We start from the raw sequence: 26,387 nt of genomic DNA on the forward strand, positions 1-26,387 counted from the left end.
CCAGGAAATCAAATATCAGAAGCCAAATCAGGACTGCCCGCTGTGGTCCCAGAGCTCAGACAGCACAGAAGACTGATTTTGCTTAGCAGACACCCAGTTATGTCTGCTGAAGGCAGATTGTGGCTGTACTGGACTGGTTTGGTCCAGAACATTAATCAAAGTAGTTCTAACACTTTGTATTGTTGATGCACTTATTGCTTCATTTTAAAATTTACATAGCGTATGCTGTTCGCAAGCCCTCAGTATGACCTGAATTGTACTCCAGAACACCTTTAATAATTGTGAAACTCTATTTAATTTGACTTAATTTATGCATTTAAAAGAAGTCTTTTTATTCTTAAACTTAATAACTGAATACAAATTTAAGCTTGATTTCTTTTGAACTTACATTAAAAAATCAAATAGAAATGTAATTGCAAATTACCTGGTCCATGAGTGCAGTCCAAAGATAGACCATCATTATGTAGGATGAGTATCTGCAGTCAGACTGCAGATACGCATTCAATACCGCATTGCAAAATCATTTATCAAGACTTAACTCACTTCAAGGCATTGAAAAAATTAACTGGCCAACTAATAAATAAACTCTTACCTGATTTTTAATTCTTCAGGAAAAAATATATTTTCAAAACCACCATCTTTATGCTCCTTCAATAACATCTGTCCACCCAGTGCACAGTTTTCTACATTTCTTATTACTTCTTGAGTATTACCACAACCTATAAAGTTAATTATTTTAACTACAAATACAGAAATTTATATATATGCATATACATATATATATAGTGACACTATATATAGTGTGTATATATATATATATAGTGTCACTAAGATTGTCAAGGGCACTGTCTCTTGTTAGGAAGTCTGAATAACTGAGGGATAAAATGGCAAGCTTTTTAACCATCCAATTCTTCCCCTCCTTTCCCCAAACTGTATCGCTATGTCACATTCAGTCAAAGCTTTGTCTTATATGCTTACACTATCATACCTGGAGCAATCCTACAGTTCCTACTATGAGTGAAAAGACACTGAGGTACCGCAGTTTAACAAGATACCTTTCATCAGCTGTGGGGAAATAACCGCTCATGAGTGTTCTCTTAGCCTGCCTATGTTCTGAAGTAAAATATTTAGCTTATGATTCAGGGAAGGTTAAACTATCAGCAGCAGAGTCACCATGCTCATGGTGAAGGTGGTTTAAACTAATGAGTGTCCTCTTATAAATTGGGTCAATTTTCCTCCACATGCTTCTTTTTAACCTGTATTGTTTAATTAGCCTAGTTTATAAGGTGGCCATAAAACTAGTTGCATAAACACTACAGACAGGGAAGGAAACTGGACTGTTTTGAATGAGTAGCTAGAGTTGGAGGGAAAGACACCAAAACAGGGTATCTGAAACTGAAATTATTATCTAAAGATGTCAAATGTATGCAGCTGGTGAATAATAAGTTCTTCAATACCAGTTGCTTTTTACTCCTGTGACCATAAACTGCATATAAAAATATCCATAGTAGTCTAGACCAAAGGTCCATCCCACCAGGTATTCTGTTCTTGTCAGCAGCCAAAAGCAAATCCAAAGGAACATAAGAATAAGGCAAGTGTGTAATGATACTTCTGCAGATTATTGTCCTAGCTTCAGACAACTTCTAGTCTATGTGAATTCCTGAGCCCAATGTGATTTCATTGTATTTAGTCACTTTTGATGCATTTCTCTTCCATGATAACATCCAGTGTCCCATCAGGGTCACATAAATTTGAGGCATCTGAAACACCCTGGGTTATGGGGTTCCAGAGTTTTAAGTGCTTGTTCTATGAAGAAACACATTTTTTTATTTGTTTTGAAGCCACTTCTTCTTGCTTCATTTAAATACTAATTCTTACATTGGAGCACAGAAAACCGTCAAGCTCTGTTCACCCTGTCTGTACGCACTTGATTTTATAGATATTTAACCTGTTTTCGCTCTGTTCTTTTTCTCGTAGATTCAGTAGTCTTTAACTGCAGATTTAGAAACTGCATATTAATGCCATTAACTTTATGAATAGTAGTTCAGCACAACAACATCCTGATATGGCATGCCATGATGCATACCATGAAAGTCCAGTTTTGGAACTTGATGGAGCATTGTACATGCTTGCAAACCCACCCATACAGCTTTTGCATAGGGTATGAGAGAGAAGGGAGTAGCAGGTGCATCTCTGCATCTCCTCCCACTGGGGAGTTAGGGGTAAGCTGGGTCTGTACCTTGACTTTGGAATTGGGAAGGACTCCCAGATTACCTACTGTCAATATAGCCTCCCCACCCAAATTGATGTCCAGATTTGTCAAAGTTACACAGAAAGCTAAAGTTAATGATAGAGTACCTAGTGACATTTTCATAGATGTATAACCATAATGAGCCTTGGACTTGTTTGTTTGGTTTTTTTTCTTTCTCCTTAAATTCAGGTTTTGGATGCTTAGATACCTTTGAAAATCTGTTCATGAGGGAGTAATGTAGGAAGCTTCTATTCAGGCTACAAGCAGCTATTGTGAGACTTGGAGTTTACAAGAGGCATATTTCCTTGTAATAGAAAACCAGAATGAGATACTGTTGAACTCACTTTGTATAGGAGGTTGTGTATGGTAAAAAGAGTGAGGGTAGAGCTAATCCGGCTTAGAGATGATCCCAAACTTAAATCCCTCAATATAAACATCTTTAAACCTTGAGGCTTCCTAGGTCTAGATATGGACGCAAATACTGTGGCTCAGGCCTGTCTTTAAATTATACACTAATTGTTAATATCATTTTTGGAAAGGCTTATCATTGTATTATACAAAGAATGTGTTCTATAGAAAGAAAGTTTGTTTTAAATGGCATAATTTGAGAAACAAAATCTTTGTGATTTAAATGATACTGCTTATATTCCATGTAAGAGCAGGAAGAAGTATAGTTTGCCTCGTTAGGAAGTGTTTATTGAATGACGTTTAAATGTCAGCTGAGGGTTTATTTTAATCATACTGCTTGAATAAGTGATTATTAAAAAGTTCTTTTTTCTCAGAGGCATCATGAATACCATGAATTTCATAACCAAACATTTGACACTTTGGGTTTTTTTTTCTTTTTTTATACCACCGAGTGAATCGATGTACAGGCAGCTGAAGATCTAGACCTGTTTTCATTTCATTTTTTTAAAAGAACTTGCCTAAAATGCCTGAGACAGAGCACACTGACAACACAGTTTTTACAGGGAAAAGAGGAGTGCAGAGAGGCTCACAATGCATTAACACATCAATGCAGCATTTTATCATTAGTTGAAGGTAAATTGTGTTTACCTGTGTATCCTAAGACTGCTAACTCACTTTGCATTTGCTGAACTGCCATAAGTAAAATAACACTTGTTATTCTATCTTTATTTCTTATCCTATAATTAGCTTCAGATTTCAAATGTTGGCAAGAAACACCATGAATCAGAGAGGCATAGAATGGCTGGTGAACTAATATGTGAAGAAATAAATAGGTGTTATGATCAAGTACTGACTGAGATCATATTTTGCTTCTCTGCAGTATGCTGAAGTATTCCTTCTCAAACTGTTCTTCAGTCATGCTTTTATTACAATGAAATAAATACCATGTGGATCACTTTATACTAATTGTGTCTTCAAAACTGAAGCAACCAGTAGTAAATAACACTGCTTCATCTATTCACTTGGATTTTGCCCATATTTAAGCTTTCCCTGCATATTTTTCAGGATCTCTCCACCAACCAAGTTTTAGCAGAAGAAGTGTTTATGGAAACTTGCATATTGTAGAACTCTATGTTGACACGGAGAAGAAGGGTGGCCAGATAAAGAGATGAACACAAGCCTGAGAGAGCAGAAGACACTTCATTATATTCTATCCCAACTATTTGCAAAATAGTTCTTGGTGCGGACATACGGGCAGGTTATGCTGCAGAGCAAACACTGCTGCTAATCCTTCCGCCAGAATGGTGGGTTGGAAGCAGTGCTGTGTTGCATTAGATCCACGGTTGTAAAGGTGTATCAGGGCTTGCAGACTGGGAGAAGATAGGGCAGGAACATTTCTTCAGGAAGCCTTTGACTTGTACACCTCTTTGGGCACTTCAGAGATGCTAAAGTTTTTTTCTTTATGCAAGGCATCATAAATTTCACCATTTACCATTGTTAATTTTACATTCACCATAGCACAGCTTAACCATTCAATACAATGAGATAAATAATTTTTGTCCTGCATGGTGTGTTTTTGACACAGGATTTACACAGAGCTTCCCAAAATCATACTATAACTTTGCTGTAGAAACAATCAAGCTTGTAGATACTGAGACATGCACTTCATGTGCCCTGAGCAGATTCTGCCTTGTGCTGTGATATCAAATATAAAGCCTTTACCCCTTGCTATAGCCTATTTTTAGAGCAGTAATGCTGCAAGACACATGATCCAGAAAGGAAATTAAGTAATTTTGCTATATTTCCTTCTTCCTATTAGTGTAAGACAATCAAAGACATGTTCAAGACTGTCTTTTAACTATAGTTTGTATGGTCATTAGTGTCTTGATCTTCGTGGGTACTAAACTTTCCGGCCTGATCCATTAGCTACTCCTAACAATTGAAGTCAACACAACTGTTCATATGCTTAAGTGCTTTGTTGAATCAGGGCCAGAGTGCTCAGAAGCTTGTAAGATCAACCCGCCAATATGAGAAGAAAAACAAAAACCATGTGGCCAGTCACAAATAATCATTGCAGTTTGCTGTATGAAATATCAGGTTTAACAATATATAATAAATCCAAAGGTTTAGCTACATGCAGAACAAATTCTTTCCGTAATTTTCTTTCTGAATAGCTTCACAGAAATTTCAGTCTCCTTATGTCATTCTGCTTGAAGAAGGGTTAGGGTTTTTTTATGCTGCCAGGTAAAGGTTTTCACATAAGTATGTCTTATTTTATGATCCTTACTTTTTTGCCATATTTTATTCTAATGGAAAAATCTATCAGACACTGCTTGATAAGTACTTCAAGTCCTGTCACAATACAGAAATCAGCTTGATGTTACTGTGTTTATTGATGCCAGACATTTTTATTGTAATTAAACCTTAATTTGAGCTGCTGTTGTTGAACATGTCTGCTCTGAAATCTTGTTTTCCAGCAAATCCCATTTGATTTTTCTTTGTAGTAAGTGTTTGTAATTTGTGCCTGCGTAATAGTGCTGTCACAGCTGGCATTAATTGGCATTTTTATAACAAATTGTAGTGACCCATCATCCAACAACCACCCATCAAACAGAATAATATACAACTCTAGAGCTGAAATACTTTTACGGCAGAGACCGTTATCATTATCACTACTTGACAGTGGTGGAACAGAGGTAAGGAGCCATGAAGTGCTTTGCCTAAAGACCTCCAGCAAACCAGCAGCAGAACTAGTACTAGTTCCCAAAACAGTCTGCTGCAATTTTCTTGCTGTGGATCATAGGAATACAAAGAAATACATACCTCTTAAGTCTGTTTACCTGGTCTCCTGGAATGATAGTAGATTGTTGTCATATTGGTGGCGCTGGGTTGTGTGAACAAACTTCACTACTGTTCCTGCCTATGCTATGCCGGTTTTCTAGCTACAAGGCAGATTCATGATTGTCAAGTTGGAACCCTTCTGCAGAAATAAATGTAATATAAAGCAGAAAAAAAAAGTATTTGAGGCAAAGAAAGGAGCTGTCTGCAGTGACATGGTAGAAAAAAAGAAACCACATTAGATGAAATTATTTATATGGCTGGCAGTAATGGAAATGTACAGCAGAACAGAAACATGGGAAGCGTTGGCAAAGATGAGGAAAAGAAATTACTTTTTCATTTAGTTTATTTTCAATAAACTGTAGAACTATTTAAACCAGAAATTCCAGCTAGGAAAAGTTGCAGAGTTACCTGGCATTGTGTTGGGTGATCTTTCTGAATGGCTCTCAAGCTTCAAATTCTGTGGGGAAATGATGAGATTTAGCAAATGCAGAATGTAGGCCTAGGGTATTCCTGTTAATTATTGTGCAGCCATGACTTGGGATATATTGCAGTACTTTAAGCAAAACTTTTCAATCTAAGATGCTTAAATTGTGCATATGAACATGAACTTTTCAAAGTGGCAAACAGACGTATTTGGCATTGGCATTAATGGGATATTGAGCTGCTTTTACAGCTTAAAGTTACAGAATAAATGTGCATTTTCTCCCCCAAAATATCTGAAATATATTTATTTATTTTAATTGAAATGAAGTTTAGGTTGGGGAGGGGGAGAAAGAAGAAAAATCTGATGAAGAACATCTTCATAAATGTAATTGACAGAGAGATAGCTTTGTGGAGATACTCATGTAGAGTTAAAGGCTTTTTTGGGTGAAACATAGGAGGGAGCTAATCAAAACAGACATCCTTTCAACATGCTTTAGAGCATCCCCTGATCAATATATTTCTAGTTAGAGATTTAAGATTTCTGTCCAACAAAGTTGGCTGCATACCCTTGTTCAGTAAAACAGCTAAGCGTATGTGGATTTTAAGAACATGCTCCTGTGATGTCTGTATAGGAGTGTTTTCTTAAGGCTAGGAACTCATTTTATACTTCAGAAAATTTACTTTAAAAATCATAGGTAAAATAATTACCATTAGCTATTAGTTTATTTGGGAGGATTAGTTTTGTGCAACTGTCTGAAACATCGAGAAATCTTTAGCTTGAGCAGCTGAAGGTCATGTTCATGACAGTAACTTTACAGGGATTTTTAAAGTAAATTTCTAGTTTCCTTTTTATTTTTTTTTTCTTCTTAAAGAAGCTTGTTGAATTGTTTGAATAAGCTGTCTGCTGTAACAGTCCTTTAAGGAGTTCTGACTTAAATGATTATTATGTTGACTAATTTCACAAGCTTAGAGCTGCTCAAATGAGGGCTAGCACTTAGCATGTCCTTCAAGTTCAGTGTTTCTATACAAATATTTTGAGTTTGGGGAAAGATGAATGCTTGCTGTTTGTGCAAGCATCAGTCTTTTTAGTATTAAATGGTATGCTTTCTAACCATGGGAACAATGAAGTTATAAAGACAATTCAAAGTACAGAATCAAGAAAACTCCAAACTATTAAGAAGGAGATTGATTCTATACAAAAAAGGCTTTATAATGTGACTTATGAAATATTGGGGAACCAGACTGAAGGAGTCTGGCAGTTTCTTTTCAGTTTTATGTACCTATTCTAGAAGGGATAGCAGAGCTTTCTGATAAAACTGGCCAAAATCAGTCCCATTAGATACTGGATATTCTCTTAATACTAACTACTCAAATGACTTTTCAGAAAAAGATGTGGCTGTGGGTTACAATATATTAACTTTAGCTGGGTTTAATTCAGAACCATTAGCTTTGGTGGTAGTGGCTGATATTCAGCTAGACTGCAGCTTGGATCCCTTGTCCAGTACCTACCACTGAGTTTGTAATGGACAGCTGAAAACAAAAATCTAAATAAAATTATAGTAGTGATCTCACTAGGAGAATGTATATTGCTGAAAGGAAGGCTGGGAGAAGCTTTTCTTTTGCATGCGCTGTAAGCACAAAATCAGATGTATAATGTTGCATAAAAACGAAACTCTAGAGCCATGAGCTTTATGAGCAACTTTATAAAGCAAATGCATATTTTAATCATTTTTTGAAGTCTCTTACATGGCTTTTTAGATCATTCCACACATCTTGTCTCCTTTTGCTTTTAAAAAATTTAAAGATAATTTCTAAACCAATCTTAATATGCATACTTCATGCATGCACATACACTTTGAGTTTTTCATGCTTCTAGCTTTCTTTAATCACAAAATGTCCCAACTTTCCCTATTCTTTAAAAAGTTTCTGTCTCAAGTAGGAGCTACTTCCCTATTATATTTCAGTTTTCCAACCCAAATTACTCAGGCTTTAGACCCCAACAGGATAGATTTTTTAAAAGGAGAAAATTGTTTTTATTGTTGTCCATTGTTTTTACATTCTTCTTTTTAACAAAAAGCAATTAACATGCTTATGTTCAAATCTTTTAGATAACAGCAATCACAAATGTGGAGATGAGAACTGAAGAAGTTTTAGTCTTGAAAATAAAAGTTTAGGGAAGCCAAAAAGGCCTGTGCTAATGAAAAGTTTTGGATGAAATTAGCTGGTGCTGTCCTGATGCATTCTAGTTTATAGCAATTGATGCACTTTTATATATGTATGCAAAAACATTTTTGAAATAACTTTAAATTACATACTCACTAAAAAGAAAGAAAAGCCTGTCTCTTCAATGTAGGTTGTTATCAGAATACCAGATGTGAGCACTGTTAAATATAAGATTCATTTGTTCATTTTGTTTAAATAAAAAAAATATTAAATTATGTTTATTAAAAACCTTCATCCTACATTTACAGTCCAAGTTGATAGCAAGTGAAATAACAATTTTTTTAACCTCTTCCTGATTTTCTAGCTCAGATAGAGAGGTTATCAGAAACCACAGCTGTTTATGAATGGGTTACGAAGGGTTTGCTAATGCAGGAGAGGAGAAGTAGGAAGGAAGAAAAAAAACTGCTGAGAGTAGCAGCTCACATAAGGAATGAAGATGGAGCTACAATAAAATCTAAACAGAATTCTACTGTGCCAGGAGCTAGAAATACCAAATATCTTGGGTTGCAACCTGTGTAATTACATTTCTGAACAGAGACTTAATAAAACTCTGCACTAATATATCTGGATGTTGAGCTGTTGTAAGCTCTTGATGCTTGGGATTTATCTTTCCCCAGTTGCCCATGTAGTGATATTCAGTGACCTACCTGAGGTATGTGTCTTATCCAGTTCTTGATGGCTGGATAATGCAAGGCTTAATTGGCTTGGATAATCTCTACCAAAGAGAGAGTGATGTATTTATGGATTGCAAGTGAAAGTTGTTATAAGTGAAAATAGACAATTTGTAGCTTTACAAAGAGCAGTCCACCTTAACCCAATTAGTTTAAAATAATAAGTTGTGATTATCAGATAATATACAATCAATAACAGATTCACTGTGGTTAATTGGCACAGAGTGTACATCATTAATATAGCATGATTAATATAGTAGCACAAAGTTTTCAGTCCCAAGAAGCTAGGTGTTTTGTTTGTTTGTCCCAGGGGAGGGGTGCAAGCAGGTGATAGGCAATAACTGAGTGAATTGCAAGGGACGAAATCAGATGAAACCTTCTTACAAATGCACTGTGAGTTTGTGTCTTCATCCAACAGGCACATCAAGTGGGAAAGCCCAGCAATTACGAGGCAAGTGGAAGCACATCCGTTTCTTTCTTTATTTTTAAATGAAAGGGAACAATCACAAGGCAGCAAGTTATTTCTTTATAGAATTCTTTTTGAAAAAAAATGCTGGGTTTCCAAAGAAATCACAGAAATAATTAGCATACATGTTGTTATTAAGATAGCTGCTGCAAAAATCTATTTCAAGGAGATTCTAATCAGCCTTTTTACCAGAATACCATTTGAGCTAGTTTCAGACACTACTTCTTTTCTCTTTAGTTTACAGTCCTTCTCTTCTGCATCCAAATTGCTCATAGCAGTCTAATGTCAGATCAGCCCTTAAGGCATCAAAGATACTTGTTTTCCCTCCTGAAACCCACAATCAGGCACTTGGCATTAGTGGCTATGCTATACCCAGCTAATTAATAATGGCAGACATAATTTTGCATCCCCTGTATAAAGATAGAGGAGAACTAAATCCAGAAAAATGACAGGATGTATGTGCACTACCCGATGAGTTTTTCTTCGTTTGTCTAATTCTTTATTCCCCTTTGTTTTGCTTCCGTATGCAATTAGTATTAGACAAGAAGCTAGAAGAGCTGGAAATTGGTTGAAAGCTTATACTATTGAGACTGCAGCAAGTTTTGTCATTGATTTAAATGGGAGCAAACTCAAGCCTTTGGTATTACTCCTAAGAGTCAAGACTAGAATTTTATTTGGACAGATACTGAACAGGTCTTATGATATATTCTGAAAGGAGAAAGCTCAGGGATTTACAGACATTTTCACATGTCTTCAGGCACAGATTTCTCAAGCAGTGCCAGGCAGCAGTATTGCAATGCTCTGACAATATAAACAGTCACAGGTAGTTGACACAAAGACATTTCCATCATTTTCAGGATGTTTAGAATTAACAATATTAAGATTTTTTTTTTTAATGCTCAATTTAAATGCTTGATTTTTTGAAAAGTGTAAGCAGCATATGCTTACATATCTGAAAATGCCAATTCACTATTTTTAAAGTTATCTCCATTAGCTGATATAAGGTTTAAATTACGTACGTGTATAATATTTTCTCCATTCTGTTGAAGGATGCTTAGGAACAAGTGAGGAACTACCAGCTCTACAACACTTAAAACTCCTATTTTTACCCAGAGAAGCCAAAAAAGTTGCAATGGTCAAAGCATAATTATAATATATGTCTTTTCCTTTCTTTTTATATCATTTAGATGTCAGCATGAATCAATTCCAAGTCCACTGGTTACTGGAGTCCTGTGCACAAAATGACACCAAAGGACTTGGGAAAGGAACTGAGCTGACTTATGTAAGTCTCCACTCAGCCTTTTGCTTGACTCTGAATAGCTTCTAAGCAGCAAGAGAAAGGATGGTTCTGTAACATAACACAGTATGCTTTATACCATGTTTCATAGATAAGTAAGAATGTTTCTTGTTTATGGTCCTCTTCAGCAAAAGACAAAAATGATGTATCTGGACTGTTTTGGGGTTAGTTTTTTTGTTTGTTTGTTTGTTTTTTTTTTTTTAAATCCACACTAGGCTAAAATAGGGTTTGTTTTTTTTTTTTTGTTAATGTTATTCAGAAAACAAGAGCAGGCAAACAAACTTCTTACCTAAGTACTTACATATTTCCACAGCAAATAGAACACAGGCCTTTATCTATAATTACTACTGTAGGACTCTAGCACAGTGCACGTATTGAACAGTAATAATAGTAATTAATAAACTAGGTTTTCTTTTAGACATGCAAGTGGGTTTCACAACCCTGAGGAGAATAATAGAATAAGAAAAAAGGACCGTAGGTGAAAAATACTAGACATTAAATCTGGAAGTCGGACAGATATCAGATAAGGAGAAAAGCTCTATGTAAGTACCTGTCAGCCCAAATATATATTGCAGTGGCAGTTCTTCGCACTCAATTTGTTGGCAATCTAGTGTCATCTGTCTCTATAACACATTATTTGAACAACACCGTAATGTGATTGGTGCATCACGATTCATTTAGTGGGTTGTGGAGAATGGAAGAAATCACAATTCAGCTTTCCTTCTTGTCCTGACCTATACTACTGGATCAATTCACTGGAGTTAATGGCATGTAAAAGCAGAGTAAATCAAAAGTCATCATTTCTCATACAGAAGGCTGTTAGCTTGTAAGATTTACTGCTTCATGGGGTCAGCAAAGCAAATATTAGAGGTGGATTAAAAAATGATTGTGACATAATGTTATGATCAGTCCCAATATTTCAAGTTATGCACATTGAAGATAGGAGAAAGTTAACATTTAAGAAGTTTATTTCCACTAGAGGTCAGGAAAGACTCTTTGTACATCTGCCCAAATGCATTGTGGGATTAGTTCAGTTATTTCCTCTCAATCATCTTACGGTAAGTGGTCCAATCTACTTTGGGAAACTCTGTGTTTCTTTTGAGGAAGAAAATAATTACAAGCAAACAGAAGAAGGTTGATGCTACAAAAGGTTTGGTACCAGATATGATAGGTCAAGGTAGATAAAGGCCTTATGTTCCCAGTGTTGAGCATTTAGTCCCTGTCACAATAAATAAAAATAGTCCTGTCAAAATTTTAAGCAGGAGTCAAGCCTATTGGAGCACTCTCTCAGCAGGTGGAAGGCAGGGAGTCAAGTCTATTCTCAGCCCAATCTCTATGTTCCGTTGAAAATGACCTTCCAAGCGAAGGTTAGACTAATCCAGTTTGGGATTAGGAAAAAGAGGGAGTTATGCAGAAAAACACCAGAAATTATTGATTCTGAAGGGAAATAAAGATCTAAAAGGCAGTGAAAGACTTTTGACCTTAGCCAGTAAGTTATTATTGGACATTTTCCCAGGGGAGAAAAAAAAAAAACAAACCAAAAAAAACTTTTTCTCATATATGTTTTGTGCTAAAGCTTTCAGGCTGTGCTTTTCAAAAGTACTTTGGACAACAGGAAGAATTTAGCAGGATACTTACATTTTCTGTAGTTTTCTTCTCCAGACATCATCTTTAAACAAAGAGTTGTACTTCGTAGTTCAGCTGTGGAGCTTTTCTTCCTGATAAGAAGGTAGAAGTAGTTAATGTTATGGATCCATAATGCCATGCTGGACTTTGAATGTGCTTTTAAAAAGTTAAATGTAGACGAAGCCTGTCATTTACATCAGCTTAACTGAGCTTTCTTACATTTATTTAATTCAATTATCATTTACATCCTCATATTGCTACCCCCTTTACCATCATGTCAGAGAGACTGTTCTAAATGTTAGAAGCCATTTGCTTTGATGCAGTGTGGCACAAGAACTCCGTAGAATTGAAGGACATATTCAAATACCATGCTAATATATTTTACTACTGAAAATATTCAGAACATAGGCGATGTTTGCTTTTTTCTCTGAGTAAAAGCCATGTCGGCATGTGTTAAGCATATCAAGAAAATATTTTTTTGGAGAAAAATTTTCATCTTCTGCCAACCTTATTTTTCAATTTCTATTTTTTTTTTCCTAGAGGTCTATTTGCACCATGTGATCTTTTTGTTTTTCTTCTAGGAAAACTACATGATTCTGAAGGACCTGTCATTTTCATGCAAATATAAAGTAACTGTTTTGCCTGCAAAATCTAAAGGTCGTTTTAACGCTGAGACTATTTTCTTTGTTACCCCACCTTGTTCTGCATTTAAAGAAAAAAACCACAAGCACATAAACTGTCCTGCTGAAGGAGGTAAGACATGATCTGGAGAAGTAGCCAAATAGTTTCAAATGAATTTATAATCACAAAAAAAAATCTTTAAAAGCAATTCTGATATGGAAAATGAAAGATTCAAAACAAATAAAAACATGACTAATGCTTATGTGAAAAATCAACTAAAATAAAGAGCGGTATAGATTTTGGCTACCGCATAGCTGTTTTGTCAATTAGGTGATAATTTTAGTGGACTGTTTATAAACATATAATGACATTTGTTATTACACGGTTTTTATTTTTGTAAGGAGGATACATTATAATGACAGATGATAACTGTAAACATACTTACGCTGGCATGACCCATTTTTTGAATGTTTTGCTACTGATGCAAGCTGCTTTTTCAGTTTGATTTTGTTTAGGTTAATTCTGCTCTCTAATAACAAATAAAAGCACTCATATATTTTATGATGTTGCCACGATGGTAGGTATAGCTAGAGCGTTATGCAACGTTGCAGAATAATGGAGATGTTGATCGGTACGGACCTCTGGGGTCAGCTAGTCCAGCTGCCCACTTGAGGCAGGGCTGTTGTCAGCACTAGGTCAGGTCAGCCATGGCTTTGCACAGTCAAGTCTGGAAACCTCTCTCCTCAGCTAGAGGGTGGCCCTCTCCCTTTGAGTCCCTACTGTCCCCAAGAGTACTCCCGTGCTTCCTGGGTCACCTCAGAGTCCTGCTGGCCTCCATTGCTATTTCCTGACCACCTCTCCTGACAGTTTACAACATTACAACCTTATTCCTGGGCAACTAAAACTCAGGCATATATTTCCCCTAATCAGAGTGCCCCTATTAACTTGTACTACAGTTTTAGAGCAAGAATTTTACTTTTTGCCTGCATCATGGAGTTCTGTGCCATCCTGTGGGTTTTCTTGTGGTCCCAAAATTCAAAACCAGAGCTCAGGTATTCTGAAATACAGAGGAGCAGCAGGATGGTTGCCTGTGAATGAAGCAGTTATGCCTTTACATGTCATAGGCTTTCCTTTCTGTCACCTGCAGCTGACAGGATTTGATTTGAAGTTTAAATTTGGCACAAAATGCCAACAGAATATTTCAAAGATAGGCTTTGGTTAACAGTGAAAATGCAATGGCAGAAAGCTGGCATGATCCTGGGTAACACCAGAAAGAGAGCTCTGTCCGACCTTGATTTGTGGAACGAAATGAACATTAATGAACATTATCTCTCAAAGTTTAGCTTATCTTTTTGCTTTCCAAATTTATAGTGCCAGTTCTACACAAAGTGTTGGCCAAACCCGAGAATCTATCTGCGTCTTTCATTGTCCAGGAAGGTAACATCACTGGTCATTTTTCCTGGAAGATATCTAAGGCAGACCTTCACCAGCCCATGACAGGGTTTCAAGTCACTTGGGCAGAAGTCACCACAGAAAGCCGGCAGAACAGCTTACCCAACAGCATCATTTCGCAGTCTCAGATACTGCCAGCAGTAAGTTGTTTGTTACTTTCCTTTGCTAGCGGCTTCATAAATATGTGTGTATGTGGCCCATTTTTAATGTTTAGTGGTGATGCAGATGCCACACATAACGTTCCCTGGCTCTGCAGGCAAGTTGGAGCAGGAAGTGCTTAATTTTTCCTCCTTGCTGAAGAAACAAAGCACAGCTACTCTTCTGGATGACACATCAAACATTTTAATGTTCACAATTGTCAAATTAGCAATCATTGTCTGAGAAATGCCTGAAGGGAGGAAAAGATCATCTGTGTGGCAATAGATAGTTTTTATTTTCTTTTGATGATCAGGCTGTTCAACTTGGCTGTTACTATAGTTTTACTAATTATTTGGTGTCCAAGCCAATGGATTTAAGAGAATTTTCTCTTTCTTTGAGTCACTCATTGCTTTAAGAAAAATAAAAATCACTTCCCCCTCTGCCAATATGCACCATTGTCTGACAGACAAATAATTTGAAGGAGAACTAGATTTCACTGTTTATTGAAAGTGTGAGAAATAACAATTTCAATTCTTCCCCCTATTTGCTTTAAGATGGCCTTTGCTATTTCAGTTCCTCCTCTGGCAGAGGCAAGTGAAGAGCACTTCATTCAGACTCTGTTGCCAGATCCACCAAAGTCAACAAAAGGGCTTAAGCAGTTGGCCATGATCCAAATTCAGCTAACAGTGTTGGGAGTCTTTCCATTCACTTCAGGGAAGTGGATCAAGACAATTGTGACTAGAGCAGAGCTGGCTGAAAATCTTTTCACAACATTCGTTTCATCAAAGAATGTGTAAAATGTTTTGTTGGACACATCTTTCATTCAACGTGTTTTCCACAAATCCAAGGCAAGGTTCTCACTATTCTGTCTTAATTCCTAGCAAACTGCCCTAAGGGTAGGGCACCTGCGTTTCAAAGCCTGTTGTTGTGGGGGAAAGCAACAAAGTTGACCGCGGGTGCTCTAAAACTATGGGACAAGCTACCACGCAGTGTGCAGAGCTGTTTTGTTACAATTTAGTACAGACTCGGTGTGATCTGCACCAATTCACTCAAGGCTCAACCTACAGTCCAAGAGTGGAAGCACGATGCAGATACAGCCTTGATCTCTTCAGCAAGCCACGTTGCAAGATTACCTGAAGTGGTTACTCAGTCACAGACCTTTGGCTGCAAACAGCCACTTTAGCACAATGAAAAGCAAAGTTTCAGACCATGAGATGTTACTTTTCACTTCAGTTTTAATCTTTTTTTTCAGGAGTAGACATATGTTTTATTCAGAATTTCTATTCCTTTTTTTAAGATTTTGGTCCGGTTAGGTCTGAAATACATATAAGTTTTTATTTAAAACACTCCTTTGCATTGTGTTATGCTTTAATTTTTTATCTTTGTTTTCCTCTGTTTTCACTACTATAGAGCCTGCAGATTCCTTTTATTTAATTATCTATCACTATATGTATCTCTCTGACTATTTATGGCAACTGGTTAAGAAAACTCTGGTTTGAGCTGAAATAGTATCTCCTACCTCTCAGAAACCACCAGAATGTAGGGTATTTTACGGTGAGGATCATTCACTCATCCTTGTTGGTAGCCTCTGACTGATAAAAATTTAATATTTACACAATGGGGGCTGAAACCCACAGATCCCAACAGCTGGAAGAGCACCTGAATTGGCAGAGTGAGTGTATGAGTGCAATGTATACACTTCTCTCTCTCTCTCCTACCCATTCAGTATGTTATACGACCTGGAATAGCTTCAGCAAGGTGTATTAAGAGCAGCTCCATCTCAGAATATGCACTAATTTGGAAGTAAAACTACATGTTTCCCCCCGCCTTTTCTCTCTCTCCTTTCCCTTTTATTGTCTGCTCTGGCAGTAACAGGAAATTATCAATTACTCCCAGAGACCACTCAGGTCACCCCACATGGCACTGGGTGCAGTGCCAGCCAGGGGAACTTGCCCTGCAAATTCCTGACCGGCCCAGCCTCCCCTTCCCAGGACTGGTCCTTTTTAGGTTGGAATAAGGTGAATCAGGACTTTTGATTCCTTAACAGCCTTCAGTCTTTAGTCAGATGTATTTGCATTTGGGAGCATTTGTAAACTTACTCTGAAATTATTTTGCACAGGTGTAAAGTGACCACACAAGCTATGGAGCAGTGAAAATTGAGGCCATCATGCCAAAAATGGCATTAAGAACAGAAGGGCAGATTCTCATGGTGTAATTGGGACAAATATGCTGAAATCTGTGTAGCCACACTTATTTTCACCAGCTGCAGTACGGGGCCAGACCTGTGAATTGCCATGAATTAATTTACCAATTAGTGGAATTCACAGACATATCCAAAATAAAAACAAGTTTATATAATGAACATGTTTGTTAAAAAGAATGATTAGGAAGTTAAAATTCTATTGTTTTTAGTGATGAGCACATTATCCATTTTCAAGAACACCAAGGAACAACTTGGACCTCTTACACATGAAATCATAACATTATGGTAAAAAAGTACGCTCAAAAGCAATGGCAAGCAAAAAATTCAAAACAAACCCTCTCAAAAAGTGATGCATAAGTTAAATCTTTTTAACAGAACTCTAAGAAAATAATTTGTGGATGCTGAGAGTGACAGAACCTGTGTAAACCACTGCTTTGTGTGAGTAGATCAACTATGTTTTATTTTTAAATGCTCTGAGAATTAATGTGATTTACTTATTTTTAGGATCATTATGTACTTACCGTGCCCAATCTGAGGCCATCGATGTTGTACCGCTTGGAAGTTCAAGTGCTAACGACCGGTGGGGAAGGGCCAGCTACGATAAAATCGTTCCGAACACCTGACCTTCCTCCATTTTCACCCCACAGTAAGTAGTACCCCATTTTGACATGTGGTTACATGTTACAGAACGTCAGTCCTCCACATGTAAGCAATTAGCTTGAGCCTTAGAGTCTTTATTGGTTCCAGTAGCATTCCATGAATTTAAGATGCGTGAAAACATTGGGTTTTTTCCCCCCGTAACTGTCCATCAGCAATGATGGAAGCAAATGCAGTCTTTCTCTCAATCAGTTTCTGTGGTCTGACATTTGCCATTCATTCCACCACAGCTCTTTGGCTTATGCCTATAGCACTTGGGATTCAAAGATGGTCTATCCTCCAAGTACTGCTTAGGTCTGGGATTGCTTAGCTTTCAAGATTAGATTTTTCTGGGTGCATTCAGTCCAGCATGGCTGGAGTCTGATCATATTTCTAAAGCAGTGCAGACTTCTTAATGGCCATTTCCAGCATTTTATAAATTTCTGAAAAGTACAGCTCAATGTTCCAAAGCTCAACAAAAAAAATATAATGAATTAGGCCAAGATTCATCTGCTTGAATCCTTTTGTCCTTTCATAGTCACTAAAGTTGTCTGGACTGAACATGCACATAGTTGTTGGCACAGGCAGTTCACTTACAAGCTGAAGGATTGCAAGCTGAAGACCTCACAAAGACTTTTTAGTATGGATAAACGATGGTGTTGCATATTCAGGGTTTGATATGTGCATATTTTCCTATTCTTTTGTTTAGGACCTCATCTGAAGCAACACCATCCACATCACTACAAGCCACCCCCAGAGAAATATTAGATTGTTTCAGATGATTATGCAAATAACTGAGAGAAAAACTGAGCTCCCAAATGGAGGCTAGGAAAAGGCACATCTGTAGGAGCAATGGACCCAGTTTTGCAGCAGAAGTTACCATCCTGTACGATCTGTATCTACTTCTCTGTAGTTTAGCCATGACAAATTGTATTTGCACCAAGGCCAGGATGAAACATACAGCAAGTATCATTTCAGTATCGCCACTATTCAACAAACTGAAGATCGCATCCAACTCAACACCTGTGAGAAAATCAAAAGTGTGTTCATTGTAATGTTTTTGTATTTCTATGTTTAAAGTAGACTGAAATAGTGCAGTGTGTACAGCTTTTTCTCTTAGTGACTTCAGTGTTAATATTTGCAAGGTTGTCCTGTGATGTATACATACTTTTGAACACTGGAGGCCATGTTCTCATCAGAGTGTTTAAATGATCTATTTTACTTAAATCTCTGCCTGTCACCAGTTTAAGCTCTATTGTATTTTGCTATTAAAGAAGATCTCCATATGTCTGAAATAAGGACATAAGTAAAATAAATACCAGCAGCAGAAACCCTAAAATAGTCAGTACTTAATAATTGCAGTATCACCACAGAGGAGAATGATGATACATTTGTATCAACCATCTGTTCTGAAATCGTAATGTTTTAGCATGCAGATCTTCTATTAACATAGTTAATAGCTAAAAAATATACAAGGTAGATGTACCATTGTAAAGAAATAAATGGCAATTAATAGAATTGTTGAAAATCTATGGCAATTAATACAATGAATTGATAGGGCCTGGAAGAATGAATTTTAAAATCCCACTTATAATTTTTTGGTATCTAATATTTCAAGCTATAATAATATATTGAAAAAACTTACCAATTTTCTAGTTAAAACTCTAAGTAGTTAACATCAACATTTTAGAAATTGAAATTCCGAGGCACATTTATTATTCAAGTAGCCGTAGAGCTACTTTTTGGCTTTGGCTTTTGATGCACGTATCTCTTTTCCCTGTGGATCTTTTGAACAGAAGGATGGATATATTGGCTCCATGCTATTCTGCTTACAGAAAGAATTATGTGACAATATTCTGGCATCTGGAAAACATTGGCTTATAGTTTATTTGAATGCATTTTTCAAATTTAGACAGAAGGGTGCCCTTTTTAACCATAAGGGAATTCATATCGCCGTATTGTGCAATATAAACTGTCTAGAATAATTTGCCACACAGAGACATCCTTCGATAGTAAACAGAGACTGCTTGGATTTATTATCGAGAGGGTGGAAAGTATTTGCCAATAAACGTCCATACAAATACTCATAATCAGCTTCTCACGTTCAAGATGTTCAAAGTGCTCCTGCGTTATTTGGCACAGTTTCCGTTGCTCTCTGAATCATCATGACGAGGCTAATGGAGCTCAAATGCTTAGTAGTCAAACTTGACAAGGTGGCCACTTTTTCTGCCAGCTGATGCTACAGATTCACCTGTACTTCATATTTGCCTGAGATATTCACTGAGAGGAGCTCAGACATTAGTGGTAAATATATTTTCCTTCTCTTGATGACAAACAGTTTTGTGGAAAGCGAGTACGGAAAAAAGAAATACATACCTGAAACTGAGGATCAGAGTTATGTTTATCATAGTAGAGCATTCACAAAATATTCAAATACAGTTTGTCTATACTGAAGTTTATAGCTTTTTGTTTCGTGTGGGTTGATACCACAGGGGGTGAAGGAAACTGAATTCATTTCTGCTTACTTGCTCATTCCAGTTTTCCTACATTTCTACCTTCGGTTTTAAATGGCTCTTTTTTGCCTCTCTTTCTACTTTGCTTGTTGTCTTTTTTGATATGCACTGAGTGACCAAGAACTTTTCCAGAAAATTTCTGTTGCTACATGGTTTGGGTCTTTAACAGTAGTTTTAAAAATATTAAAGACTATGATGCTTTTAATTACTTCCTCTATCACTCTGTCATCTCCCCTTTTCCAAAATACATTAGCAAATAAGTGTGCCGCACTGCTTTGACATTTAGATTGCACAGGGCATCGGTAAAGCTACACGTGATCTCCATGGTGTTTGCTAAGAGCAGGAGTCAGTGGGATCAGGGAAAGTAAATACCTCAGGATTCTCTGAAAAATTCTGTCCAAAGCTTTCAATCACGGTCTATCCTAGTTATGTTGGAAATCTGTAGTGACTTGATTAATGTTAATGAAATTATGTTTTGTTCGTAGTGACATGGTAAAACGTCGAACATGGATGTCGGTCTTTATTACAATGATGCCAAATCTAGCTTGGAGATAAACTGGAAGTTAGCAGCCCTGAGTTATCACACCCTTAGTCTTGGTTCCTGAGGGGAAGCCTCATTCTTCTGAAATGAACCAAAACAGTTACTGTTTGCTGATGCCAGTCTCTTTGAAGCATTCAACTTTTAAATGTAACAATGTACTTTTGAAGAACATGGAGGGGTTTTCCCTTTTAAAGTAGATTCTGGAAATAAAAAAAAAAAAGTTGATAAAGTAGAATTGTATTGAACAACTGTATTATATAGAGTCCACTAAGATGTAAATTACTTTTTTCCTTCTACAAATCAGCTTATCAACTCACCCTTCAAGCCACCCTCCAAATGAAAAATACAAGGTCAACAAAGCTCATGCAAGGATGTTAAATTCCCACTATGAGTGATTTCCTGATTATTCTTTGAATTTAGCAGTACAGATTTGAAGTTGTTAGTGCCTAATTCATAAATCCTTGTTTGCTGAATTGTACAGGGTATTGTCCTAATTTACTAGCCTAAGTCACATTAAACATTTAATTCAGCAATAGAGTTGTAATTCACTACTTGATTCACTAGTTCAAGATTTATTTTCTCTAATGACGTTGTGTAATACAGAGTTAATATAGGTATTGGGAAGTTTTTAGATACTCTGCACCTTTACACTAATGTATTATTTGCTATGTACGATTCTGATGGATTGGTCAGTTGACTTAAGGATGCATTTTGTTTATCTTTATTTCTTAAAGGAGAATTATAAGATTATGCCATTTTTGATAACGGCTTTGGACTTTTTTTTGTTCATTGGTGATTTTTGTTTAGGAGGAGAATGGTTTGTTCTTGTTATATCTTTTTTGACCATTTTTGAGTTGTTTATAGAGCAAGAGAAATTCAAATAAGACAGAGCTTTTGAAGTACTACTATGTGTATCATCTTGAATATTCATTAAGAATATAGCACATAGACAATAAATAAGAGGTCTGATTTCTGAAATGCTGAACATCCTCAACTTAGTGACTTCAGAAAGAGCTGAGGACATGGTGTGGCAATGCTAACATTGACGTTGATGTTTGGCATGGTCACACACAAAATCAAAGAAATAGTCATTACTAATGTGAATGGGAATTTTACCTTTGACATTAGCAGAACTGTATAGAAACCTAAATACTGAGTCAATTTATTCCACAATACTTTCATCTCCATGCTCCCAACTGGAGTCAGGAAGAGTTTCAGATAGGCAGGCCCTGATTCAGGAAGGTATACAGAAGAAGAAACTTCCATATGCACAAAACAAGTCAGCGGGATGGAAGTAAACCTTTGAAGTTAAGAATGAGCTTTAGTGATGTCTTAATAAAGCATGGATGTCAACATTTGCTTGAATACTGTCTTAAATCAGGGCCTTATAGAACAAAGTATGGGACCCAGACGGTTCTAAATTCTGTGTACAACACCATAACATTTTTTATTTTTGTCTTGTGTATATGTAAATGTAGTTGTGATATTGACTTATTTATTAATTCATTTTCTTATACTATGTGCCAAGTATATTCCTACCCTCTTGATCAGTACCTGTGAACATCAATTACTAAAAATAATGTTATGCAAACTTGTGCATTGTAACCAGGAATATGATGCTAATAAGCTGTTGCATGTAGTTTTAAATAATTAAGAAAACCCTTTATTTAAAAAAATGTAAATGAATACCTGCAGATGTTGATGATTATATATGGTTTTGCATGCCAAAACTCATTGTTCAGTTGTGGGCATGAAATGTAACGACTGTATTACCTCTACTGAATATATTAGTAAGGTACAATTTACAAAGTAATTAACAGAGCTCTATATGTAAAATTTTTCCTTTTTACTTAATTATATTGTAGTAGAGGTAACAGAACTGTTTCTCTGTTACCCAAATTGGCTGTAGAAGTTATGTTCCTATAACAATCATTTAAAGTCAATATTTATTTATGTATGTAATACAAAAAATTGGTCTTATGTGTCTGTCCTGTTACTTAGAGAAAAAAAAAATACACTTCTTGTAAAAAATAATTTGTAAAAAAATGTAAATGTAAATAGAGTCTGATTTCTTTTACTCATTATTTTCATGTTTAGAATTTGTACATACTGTTTAGGTAATAAACTATCCTACATCAGAATCTTGCTACATTATCTCCTCCATACAGAATTTATAGTTTTGTTTTTCTTAAGTTGAAGACACAGAATCATCTAAGAAAAATCAGTGTCACACCAAGTACCTTTGTTACATCTACATTTCATTGTGTATAAAGTCATACCTTTTTATCCTCCGTTTACTACAGCATTTTGTTTTCTTTAAAAACTGATCAAAATAATCTGAAAATAAATTCAGACATCATTTGCATCTTTTCCGTTGAAAAGCAATCCTTGAAGTAAAGAATTAAACCCAAGAACTTGCCATGCCTTTCTATGTTTTAACGGAATAGTTCATAGTGAAGATTTGTTCACCCTTTGTACTACTAACTTAAAATAATTAAAATGTTGCTAGATCTATGTCAGTGGCCTGATGCTGCAAGTCAAGATTTTCATGATTGAAAATTGTGGTGAAATCTATGTATACACCAGATTTGGAGTATTTTCTGTTTTAAAGTGCCATACGCCATATTTAAATTCCATATTTTTAATAAGTATAAATATCTGCCTTTTAGTACAAACATTTAACTGTTTCACGTTGTCATAGATGTGCTCTCATTCTCAAATGCAATATCTTTAGTTTGGGGATGCACCTTGACTTACTTTTGACTTACCTAATAAACATTTAGATTTTGTTAACTTGAGCATAAACTCCAAAATTTCCTGGTATTGCTTTCTTATTAGAATAACTCCTTAAATTTTTGGTTTTGTTTTTCCTTTTACATAACTGGATAATGTTCAGAAAAACGCATATAGTTAAATTTCTCTGCAAGTTGGAATATTTCAATGATATTTGCTGTAATGGTTCAGTAAACCCAGACAAGAATGATGTATCACCGTGGATAGGTAAGTTGTCATAATAAATAGTTGAAGTGTTCTATATGCTGTAATTCAAAATATCCATTCATTATTTCCTGCCATAACTTCAAATTAATATGTGTCTCTTCTACTTCAATGTTGAATAAAACATTATTTGGGCTTAAGCCAAAACACTGGCTGTTAGCCTGTTGGTGGCAATGAACCACCTGTAAGGATAAAGAAATCACCGGAGAGAACCCTGAGAATGTAAGCGTTGAAATGGAGCCAACGTGCAAGACTCCTGCAGATTTGAAGAGGGTGTGGTTCAGCAGAAGCGAACTGCTGCTACTCAAGGTGCTGGCAGGAGCATAGATTAATATTTAACACATGCCTTGCTATAAGCATTTACTGAGAGTGCCGTGTGGCACAGAAACTAAAGAATTTATGAATGCTTGCTGTAGCCAGTTCCTCACCTGTGATGGTGAGTTCTTCATGTTACTTAATAATAAGCTACATTCAGGAGGTCTGTTTCTTCTCAATGGGAGATCAGCTTTGGAAACAGTGAGTTGTGGTTTTTCAGGAGACTTAGGCAAATATACTACACACAAAAATCCCTTTGTATTTGTGTGCAAATATATTTGTACACCAAATAGAGCTTGCTTGTCTTTTTCACAAGCTGTTCAGTAGTATATATGTGCAACAGGTTCAAAATCATCAATGTTTGAAAGTAACTCTGGGTTTTCTGATTAGTACTGATTAGCCAAAATATTTTTCATATTTTTATAATTTTATTTAGAAATGTTACCTGATTTAAATGGTTCAGACTGCATAGTTATTAGTAGATGCAGAGTGATAGGCGGTAATTTCCACCCTATCATTTCCAAGTGAAATTAGAGGAGGCAGATTGGGGACAGAAGAGCATAGGTGGCACAAAAAGAAGCTTATCATCTGATGTATTTGTTTCTTTGCAGACATCCAATTTCCAGTATTAGTAGTTATCTGCAAACATTCAAAATAATCTTTTACATTTCTTTTTCGAGGTGTGCGGCAATACTTGCTTGAAATATAAATGTTTCAGACTTTCAGTGAACCTACCTGCAAGTCAAAATATATTAGACCGTAACTCACAAAACAGGAATATTCAAGAAAAAAATAAGCTGGTGGATACTATTGTTTCTCTCAGGGCACTTAGGGACAACTGTTCTTTTTGCTTGGTGTTTATTGAATCATAGTGAAGACAAAGAAGATCCATATGCATTTTTCTTGCTTTGAGTGAAATATTTTTTATCACACAGGATCCCATTTAATTGGCTAAGTTACCAAAGGTCTACAGTAGCTTAACACTGTAATGATGCACTAGTGTTTTTACATTTTTCTGAAGACTGTATTAATTTGTCTCATCTTTTTGCCTGAACTTCAATTTTTTTTTTGTTTTGTTTTATAATGGATCAATGTTCCTTGCTTTTGTTCAGTGTAAGAACTTGTCTCATTTATGAATCCTAGTCATACATGGCACACTCAAAGCATGTTTCTCTTCACTGCTGATTGCTATAAAGATTTAGGTTTGTGATACCTTTACAATAAAAAAATAAAGTCATTAATATATGTACATTCATGTATTTAGAGCCGATTTCAATAAAGGGCTCCTTGTCAACAAAGTAATATTAGTTTTTAGATATAAAGTATATCTGCAGCTGTATCTCATTTAAATTATTATGTACATAATATAGTTTTGGAGAACAAGAAACCTTACTATCTTTTTAAACAACAGCCATGCTAGCCACAGGAAATTGAGGCAAGCACACAGAAACATATTAAACCGATAGATATCATTCATATTTGCAGCTTGATAAATGCTGTTAAGACAATAAATTATATCCAGGTTAGCTAAATGCATCACTTTTAGACTGATCAAAACTGATCTCAATTCATCTACAAAACAGGAGATGTGGATGAATACCAGAAGTTTGGAGAGAGCTGTATCAGGAACAATATAAACTTACGTGCATGAATAACATCAAAAAGCACAAAGCTGACACAGCTTAAATTATATGTTTTTTCCTAGTCACTAATGCAGAATGCTCAGTACTTTAATAAAATCCTAAGATGATCTCACATTTATTTTGTAGGTGATTTTGTAACTTTTATAAGTAACTTTAAAAAATATGTGGAAGCAATAACAAGAAATTAATCCTTTTATTTCATTAAATTTAATTTAAAAAAATAATATTTACCTAACATCATTCTCAGAATCACTCAGCAGAAAACTTCCATAAAGCAGTGTAATTCAGCTGAGTGAACAGTTCAGTGTGGGATTCTGTCCCTGAAATTCAACCTTTGACTGAAAAAATCTTCTGATTTTTAAAAATTATATATACAGTTATTGGGAAACTATGGGTCAAATCATGTAGTCAATGTTTTCGGTAGCTGTTGCCAGACTTTATTCAGGAAACTTGTTCTCTTACCTCAGCTAGTCTCAAAATCTCTAGAATAGTTTATTGCATGCTATCATTCATAGATGATAGGTTGCTCAGGGCCTTGCCCTTTCATGTTTTGGAGATAATCAAGGATGGGGATTCCACATCCTCTCTTACTAATTGCTTGTGAAACAACAGTAAGGCAAATAATGACATCTTAACTATCAAGGAAATTGTATGGGAAAAACCACATGGCATAAACAATTTCAATTGCATGATGGGCCTGCCATCAAAAATATTCTTTTGAAGCACAAACTTATAGGACTGGCCCTGGAATTCAAAACTAGCAGAAAATGAAACCTGCAACTTCTCAATATCTTTTTATTTTGTCAGACATTAGTTACCTCACAAGCCTTGAGAAATGGGAATTTGATCAGCCATATTTCTAGAGAGTTCACATTGGTTGTTTAGCTTGCAAAACTGAATGAATTAGGACTCACGTGATAGTTTACCATATTAACATATTAACATTCAACAAATTATTGAATATTTAATTGACAATGGCAATGGCCCATTTTTTTTCCTTCTTATGTATGCCATGCGTTGTTCATTTGAGGAGCTACAGCTACCAAAATTATCAGTCATCTTTGGTCAGGTAACACGCTATTCTAAGCAGGGTATGAGCTTCTGAGGAGACCATCAAGGGCT

The 26,387-nt window shown here is 35.9% G+C and overlaps 1 protein-coding gene across 2 annotated transcripts in view; it reads left to right on the top strand.

Annotated features, from left to right (window-relative positions):
- The window catches only part of ANOS1 (anosmin 1), a 149,384-nt gene extending 126,435 nt beyond the window's left edge, over positions 1–22,949 (top strand). Inside the window, exons 10-15 of one of the 2 annotated variants that reach the window (XR_015705068.1) lie at positions 10,471–10,565; positions 12,788–12,959; positions 14,199–14,419; positions 17,125–17,266; positions 17,966–19,560; positions 20,255–22,949. Coding sequence is in view for 1 of the 2 variants with exons in the window: in XM_087758953.1 (XP_087615079.1) it covers positions 10,471–10,565; positions 12,788–12,959; positions 14,199–14,419; positions 17,125–17,266; positions 17,966–18,024 (689 nt within the window). In the remaining variant the exon portion in view is untranslated. Of the gene's footprint in view, positions 1–10,470; positions 10,566–12,787; positions 12,960–14,198; positions 14,420–17,124; positions 17,267–17,965 lie in introns of both variants that reach the window. The other variant, XM_087758953.1, reaches the window with a different exon arrangement.
- The last annotated feature ends 3,438 nt before the right edge of the window (positions 22,950–26,387 follow it).

This window comes from Nipponia nippon, unplaced genomic scaffold (genome assembly GCF_047370975.1).
Source record: "Nipponia nippon isolate SJK-2023a ecotype South Korea unplaced genomic scaffold, ASM4737097v1 scaffold_2, whole genome shotgun sequence".
Classification (NCBI taxonomy): domain Eukaryota; kingdom Metazoa; phylum Chordata; class Aves; order Pelecaniformes; family Threskiornithidae; genus Nipponia; species Nipponia nippon.